The following is an 8676-nucleotide window of genomic DNA, read 5'->3' on the forward strand; positions in this document are numbered from 1 at the left end:
TGTTAGGTATGGACTGATAACTAAGATAAATACTCTAAAAGACCCAACTTGTAGAAAATACCACAGAAAGTAATCAGAGTACAAAAAGTACTCAGTCTCATAAAACAATGGTTATAAAACCTTATAGTTATTAAGTTTGGAATTAGCTTTAACAGGAATATTGGTTATGAAAATGTTTAGCCTAATATTAAACCTTTTTAGATAAGGTGCCCAAACCTTATTTGAACCCAAAAAGAAAGACCTTAAAAAGTAATTTGAATACGCAGACGCAAGAAACTTCTGAGAAGTGTTTAAGATTATAACAATATTTTAGTAGGTAATCACTATACAGAGAAATGTGTTCGGAAAGTACATTACAAAATAATAAAGTATCCAATTGTTCCAAGATGGGTCCGAACTCCTCTTCTGACCGTGGGTAATACAAATATAGCCAAAATGACGCAATGTTGTTTGTCCATGGTGATTGGTGGAACAGTTCATGTCCGGGATGTCAGATGACCAAAACCATGGGTGGCGTGCGCTGAGTGGTCCAGCACATGGATGATGAGGATGGTGTAGCGACGTCATCGTCGCTCTGAGCGGTCCCGCACATGGATGGCGCTTCAAGCCGGGAGTGCATGAAGGCTGTTGTCATGGTGACCTGATAACTCTCTTTCCCAATCAAAACAAGGGGCTACAGCTGTCTCCTTCCAAGATCTTCTGGCTAAGGCCAAATGCATGTAGGCTAAAATCAAAACAGGGCTACAGTATTGCAAGTTTACTGACTGGGGAAAGACAGTGAGCCTAATAGAGACAGTAAATCTGAACATGGCGTCAGAAATCCATAATATAAATGATAATATAATATAAAGGATAATATAGGGCCGAGATGATTAGGCACGTGCATGGTGACATGACATTATGGGAATGAGATGAAAACATATGGTGAAAACAGGCAGTAGGCTAGGGGTAAAATTATAATAAGAGCTTACTAACCTCACAAATATGAATGACCTAAAATGGAACCCGGGCGTGGGCCAAAGTTAAGGGTGATATGGGCCTATCTGTGCTGACAAACAGAATATGGTGAAGTGTCCAACTTGACATGACGTGTAAACAAGAAAACAATGTTTATCCATCAACTGATGTCACACAGCAGGCTCAGAATAAGTTCATCTTGGCGCAGATAAAGGGATGGTGCTCCGTGCACCAACCATCGGCCCAGCGCAACCCCCCTGTTGATCACAGAGACAGATGCGGATGTTATCCATGACACATGCATGCATGCACACACATACATACAACAAGTTTCATGCAAGATATTGTTTTTTTTTACTAGCCATAATAATTTTTACTCCCTTTTTTTTATTCCTCCCCACACACATTTCTGTGTGGCACTGCTGTTACGTGCAATGACCAATATCACCCTCCCTCCTGTGCAGTACCGAATTCACAATAGTAGGGGGCCCTGGGTTAGACAAAATGTCAGGACAGACAGACAGACAGACAGACAGACAGACAGACAGACAGACAGACAGACAGACAGACAGACAGACAGACAGACAGACAGACAGACAGACAGACAGACAGACAGACAGACAGACAGACAGACACTAGTCGCTGTCCATGGCGGGCTTTAGACCGGATCAGGCTTTCCACAGCTACCCCACAAGACAGCAGGCACTGTCTGCAGTGTAGGCAGCAGAGCAGAAGCTCTCAATGTCTTAACCCTAATACAACTAAATATACAATAACTAAACACAAATCTCACTTGAATTGGATTGCAATACTTTACAATTTCAGTAAAGTAAAGTCAGGGGCCCCTGGGCTGCAGCCCACCCTAGCCCAACGGTAAATCTGGACCTGCTCCCGCGACCACGGGCCAACTGATCGCATAGACGCCCCAGAGTGTATAAGGAGAGAGTAGCGACACTTATACACTCACTCTGAAACGCCCGACAAAGCCCACCAGGTGGTGGTGCACCAACCTCTGTGGTGGTGGGCAGGAACTAATACCACTGCACCATGCAAGATATTGTGTGCTGTCACTTACCTCCGCTGTTCATCACCATACAGTGCTGTCCACGGTCATTGTCTGGTTCTCCTTGGGCCCAGTTCCGATAATCCATCTTCGACCCATCACTCCAGAACCACACATGCTCCTGAGAAATTATTAAAGCACAAATAACATGCATTTTAAAACTGCTTTTAATATTTAATATCATATTGTCCATGTCCCTCAGAGTTATTTCTAATGGCTTGAGCCTCAATCACCACTCTGATATATAGCTCTTGTCATTTCTTTCTGGACTTAGCTGCAGCACCACAATGTCCTGAGGTGGTGGGGGTGCTGATATGCAATTATTTAATATTTGAGTCATTATAATACTGATGCTAGATAAAACCAGGCTTGTTTCCATTCCATGCCAGCTTGGAAAATCAACAATGGTGGACATTGTAAACAAAGTGGAAATGCAAATTTGGAAATGAAGACTGAAGAAGAGGAGGAATTATACAAAGTAGGGTGACATTGATGACATCACGATGAGGACAAAATCAGTTGAGCTGTTCCTGAGAGCAATTTCTATTAAAGCACCCATATGATATTAAAGCCTGATTGTTCAAAATTGGTTATTTTTGGGGATAGAAAACACGCACGCACGCACGCACGCACGCGCACACACACACACACACACACACACACACACACACACACACACACACACACACACACACATCATGCAGTATGACACTACACGTGTAGTGGTTGATTTAATCCTACATAAAATGATCATTGTATTTTGTTCACCTGTGTTGCATCATAGCCTCCTATCCAGGTGTAACTTGTGGTCAACGTCCTCTGGAGGAATTGGTATTCCTCATCACTGTGGACCGAGGCCAGGTTGGCTCCGTGGATCAAACAGTACCTCTGCATGGAGACACAGACAGATGCAATGCATATTTTTAACATGTGTGTTCGTCATCATAACGCGACCTCGTCACCAGGTCCGCGACAAATCCGCTCTTTCTTTTTAATTATTAAAAAACTGCGAATTAAACACATTAAACAAATAGCGGGTTTAGCGTATTATGCAGCACCGACACATGGATTGAGTAGCGGGGAACACGGGTTACGCAGTAGAACTGTTAAGGGAATTAACAGGGCAGATGGAACATAGGCTTAAGCCTTACATACTAATATGACTGGTTGTGAATGGGTCATTATGTCAAAGTTCATTTCAGCCTACTTCTACAGTGAAACAGCAAACATCTGTGAAGTAATTGGTGAGCTGAAGTTAGAAAGAGTTCCTCACAGACTCCAGTTCAGACTCACCTCAGCCTCGGCCCAGGACCTTGATGTCGACATGAGTTTAAAGTAACGTTCTCTGTACGGCATCCATCCATCCAAACCGCCCACCATTTCCTCTGCTGTCTCCCAGTCCCAGTCCTCCTCGTTTACCATTTCATTTTCCTCCTCCACCAACGCTCTCCCTCCATCAACCACTTCTCCTCCCTCCACCATATCTGCTCTAACAGCCTCCATCTCTCTCTCCATCTGTCCATCATCATCATGGAAGGGGAGGACCCTTTCCACAGCCTCCATCTCTCTCTCCATCTGTCCATCATCATCATGGAAGGGGAGGACCCCTTCCACAGCCACCATCTCTTCTTCTCTGCCTGTCTTCTCTGCTGAACATAAGAAAAATACATGATGTGTTTTGATGTTATGTGTTATTAGTATTACAATCACCATGCGATATACCTCCACAGAACATGACTGAAAAACCAAAGAAATGACAATAAACCACCCCTCTAGAAGACATGACTCAATCAACCTATTTGGAAGGCATGACTGGGAACAAGTACGCCTTTTTACGGTCAATGCAATGCGGATAATATAAAATAGTGGCTCATATGGAATCGGGTTGCATCTGAACTGACAACAGATAAAAGGAGCTAATATAGATCTGATGAACTGACCCAGCCCTACACCCCATCTCGATCAGTTAACACTCTGTCTGGCCAACCATTTAAGCGTCCTACACTCTCCTGAGCTCCTCCCTTAAGTTCTGGCTCTTATACTGTTGAATAACCTCTGAACCTGTGTGTGTGTGTGTGTGTGTGTGTGTGTGTGTGTGTGTGTGTGTGTGTGTGTGTGTGTGTGTGTGTGTGTGTGTGTGTGTGTGTGCGTGCGTGCGTGCGCGCGCGCGCGCACGCACGCGCGCGCGCGCGCATGCGTCTGTGGCTAATCTCGCAAACCACTGAATCAGAGCCATAAATGTGTTGCTCCTTGGCCTATTGGCCATTCCACAAGCTCACAACACGTCGAAGTGCGTAAAACAATACATATCATATACTGTATGTAATACAATATTTTGTGTCCACTCACCCACTAGAGGAGGCAACAACCGCTCACTGGTCTCTGGTTCTGGAATGACATGACAATCTGAAAGGTACACACGCGCACGCACACACGCACGCACACACACACACACACCCACACACACACACCCACACACACACACACACACACGCGCGCACACACACACACATTAGAGATACTGTTTAGAGATAAAATAAAAACACTTCCAGACTGTACCCAAGGGTTGTTCTCAATGAGAGAGAGCTGTTATTCACTCAAAAAGATGTATGTTTAAACAAAAAACAGAAAGGATCAACGTGAGAAGTAGTTGTATAACGATAAAGGGTGTCAAGCTGTGGAATAGATGTGATGATGAACTGAAATACTGTGGAGCTAAGGATAAACTTAAGAAACTATTCAAAAACAGTTTATTAACAAGTATTAAATAGCTACACAGAGTAAAGGTTCAACTCAAGTGTTACTGGGTTTTTGGCCTATGAAGTGCCATTTGTGTTACTACTGTGGCTATTATTAGCATATTGTTTTGTTTGTTTTTTAGGAAAAAAAAGAAGCATGTATTTTTATTTTATTTTAAGTCAAATGACAAAAGGGTAGAGGTAATAAGCCTAGGCTTCTAGTGGGGTCCCTAGACACACCGTCATTTACAACTCATGTAAAAGTTTACCTTTCACTTCTAATTTGTAGATAATGGCCTATAGAACAATTTTAGAGTCGAGTGGCAAGTCTACAAATTAAAAAAATATATATTTTTTGCCCAATTTCCAAAATGACCAAAATCGGAATCTTGTTTTTTTGAATAATGTCTTAATTTTCTTACAATTGCTGTTTTTTCTTTGTTTTCTTTTGCTTTATCAAGTCAATACTGTTTGAGGAATTAACTAGATTTGAAATATTAATGTTTTGAATATTCTGATATGGAAAAAAAATAAAGATGGCTGCTAATTTACATAGAATTACTTCAAATTACACCTAACTTCTATTCTGTTGAACCTAGAATGGTGATGTTAGTGCCTATACCTATGTTATCATGAATGAGTAATTGTATTAAAAATTAATAAAAAATAAATTAGACAATATAGTATGCGGGGAACTAAAGTTAGACATTGGAATATAATACCCCACTTAGCCCAGCGCGAAAATCGTGCACTTTACGATAAAAGCATCACATTTGGCACACAGTTAAAGCATGCCATAATGAACATTCTTGGCTATGGGGCCATCGCAGAGTTGTCCCGTGGTGACTTGGCCGCCATTTTCCAAAATGGCCACCACCTGCTGTCATTTTACAATAACTCAAGTTCTAGACCACATAGGATCTTGATTCTGGTGAATAATCCTGCATTTTCAAGGATGAGGAATACAGTGGTACTATTTACAACATGCTAGATAATAGTCAAACCATCGAAATGTGTAATATCAGTGTAGTACTGTATATGTGTTCAAACTGACATGTGAGAGTCAACTCACAAACCAGCTCTGCCCCTGAGTCTTCAGTGCCCAGTGAGGTCAGATCAGAACACCAGTCTGTGTCCTCCTAGTCAGAGCCCCATCCTGCTCCCCAACCAGAACACCAGCCCTTGTACCAGATAGCCCCCCACCAGATAACACAGTGGAGCAGCAATACAGGGGGCCACGACCTACTGTACCATCCCTGACTTCACCAACAGACCAGAGTGAGTTTGCCTGCCTCAAATTATCACTCGAACCTGCTGCCATCCAACACCACCCAGCGGTTCAAGTATCAAGTCCTAGTTGACCACCTCAAGCTTGAAGAGGCTTGCGTGGTGGCCGACGCTTACCTGAACAAAACATTGGTTACCTCAGAAAATGGGCAGATATGCCACAGTTCTGCATGGTTCTGAAGACGAAGCTGAGTGTGAGGCTGCAGCCCTACTGTCCATAACGAACACTTCAGTGTACTAGAGACTCACGACAGAACAGATCACAGAATGGATTTGAACCCAGAAGTGGTGCTGGCGTGGTAGATCACACCTATAGCTGACCAGTGTGATCTCAGGAGGCCATGTAGCGAGACTCGGAGAGAGACACCCATAGATGAGACCTGCATGGTGAACACCACTGCCGAGGTGCTCTACCTTGACAAGCCAAATGACGGGAAAAGAATCCTACTGAAAGTAGTTAGTTATATTGCGCCACAGTGGCCGTTCCCTCGACACTTATGCCCTTCTTGACGATGGGTCAGAACGCACAATGCTTCTTCCCACTGCAGTGGAAAGACTCTGCCTCAACGGAACACCTGAAGATCTGCCCTAAGAACTATCAGGCAGGATGTGCAGACACTGAAGGGGGCATCAATGTCCTTCTCTGTGTCTCCATCATCTCAGCCAAAGTCAAAGTCGAGTCAAAGTCGTACGATTTTGTCAAACACGTTACCGCAGTGAAATTTGTTCTCTGCATTTGACCCATCTCTTGGAGCGGTGAGCCGCAGCGTGCGCCGCGCTCGGGAATCATTTGATTAGTAGATTTGACCCCTCAATACAACCCTTTGATGCTGAGTGTCAAGCAGGGAGGCATTGGGTCCCATTTTTATAGTCTTTGGTATGACCCGGCTGGGGATCGAACCCCAACCTCCCAGTTTCAGGGCGGACACTCTAACCACAAGGCCACTGAGCGATGTTACCAAATCGAAGGAGCCTTCACGTCAAGTTACCTGGGGCTAGTTGAGCAAATGTATCCTGTATCTAGCCTCAAAACCAAATACAGACACTCGGCTAGACTGTTGCAGTTTGAAAGGCTCAAACCCCTCATCCTGATTGGGGTAAATAACAGCAGGTGGTGGCCATTTTAGAAAATGGCTGCCATGGTTACCACGGGACAAATCTGTGATACAAAAATGTTCCTTATGGCATTCTCCAACTGTGTGCCAAATGTCATGCTTTTATCGTAAAGTGCACAATTCCATCAAAAATACTGCTATTGTTGTGGATATACACCAATACGGGGGGGGGGGGTATTATATGTGTAATATGGTCTAAGTACCAAATGCTACTCCTGATTGTGAATCCATACATATCTCATGTGTTCAGATTGGATAATTCAATCAAAAGTTACAACAGTTAACATATTTTGGTAGGACTGAATTTAACATGGAGACGGAACCCCACTATTCAGTCTATACCTTTATTTTCCAGACTAAGAAAAAAAAACTGTGATGAACTAAGAATGTTTTTTTATGGGAAAAAAAACCTAATAAAAGTAAAACTAAACTACGCTTACCTACTATAAATCAGTCTGGATTAAGAGCTTCTGCTAAATGCGTAAATTGCAAATTGCAATATTAAATAGTAAGTACAGGTACAGTGCTGTATATACACTGTGGTAGGCACTGCATATGCCGTACACTGTACGGCATATGCACGTTTTAACATGAACACAAAATCACTCACTCACTTACCTGCAGCTCCCAGCAGGGCCACAGCAATACAGAGAGTCACAATCAGCATGATGACAAGAATGTCTGCAACAACAACAAAAACACTTTAGTATTTCTACTTGGACTATAGGCCTAATATAGTGCATGTAGAAATACAAAATAAATTAAATTACAAAATAGAAATAAGGTCAACTATGTATGCAGGGTTTTAAAGTGGTTAAAGTTGTTGTTTTTAGCTATAAACCCCCAACAAGATTTTAAAAAAAAAGTGCATCAAAACTAAAGGGATATCTCACCTTGTAGAGTGAATCGAATATAGTAGAATTGAGCTGAGTTGATCAGATGTGACCTGATGTGTACAGTCCACAGTATATCTCTGGGCTCTGTTCTGGTCTCGACTTTTAAACCTTCAGTATATCTTACAAGTTAATGTGTTCATGAGGAAGTCGTTATCATAGTTTACTGCACAAGGTGCTGGGAAATGATTCCACCTCTTGTCACCGTCTCTGCCGGAAATGTTCCTTCAAGTAAAGGAAGACATCCATTATAATTAGGATTTCAGATTAACGTGTGTGTATTACAATTAGGAATTCAGATTAACGTGTGTGTGTGTGTGTGTGTGTGTGTGTGTGTGTGTGTGTGTGTGTGTGTGTGTGTGTGTGTGTGTGTGTGTGTGTGTGTGTGTGTGTGTGTGTGTGTGTGTGTGTGTGTGTGTGTGTGTGTGCGCGCGTGTGCGTGCATGCACAGCTGTGGGTTCGTGTGTGTGTGCGTGTATGTGGATTTTGTTGTGCATCAGTGCATGCATTCCGTAATGAAACCATATAATACTGTGAGTGTCTAAAGGACATGAGATGTTCTACACGAACTTGGACTGAACACTACACTATGTCATTGGGTCTTGGACTTTCTAAGTAACCGT

At 42.8% G+C, this 8676-nt stretch overlaps 1 protein-coding gene across 1 annotated transcript; it reads right to left on the bottom strand.

The window, feature by feature from the left end:
* Positions 1-2770: 2770 nt before the first annotated feature.
* Positions 2771-8110, bottom strand: LOC306916711 (uncharacterized protein; the record flags this gene model as incomplete). The annotated part of the gene is made up of 5 exons (XM_079494728.1): positions 8054-8110; positions 7779-7841; positions 4370-4426; positions 3314-3666; positions 2771-2908 (listed from the first exon to the last, which is right to left on the bottom strand). The coding sequence occupies exons 2-5, from the start codon at positions 7825-7827 to the stop codon at positions 2771-2773; spliced, it is 597 nt and encodes a 198-aa protein (XP_079350854.1). The 5' UTR covers positions 7828-7841; positions 8054-8110.
* Positions 8111-8676: the final 566 nt, after the last annotated feature.

Source organism: Electrona antarctica, assembly GCF_951216825.1.
Source record: "Electrona antarctica genome assembly, chromosome: 23".
Classification (NCBI taxonomy): Eukaryota; Metazoa; Chordata; class Actinopteri; order Myctophiformes; family Myctophidae; genus Electrona; species Electrona antarctica.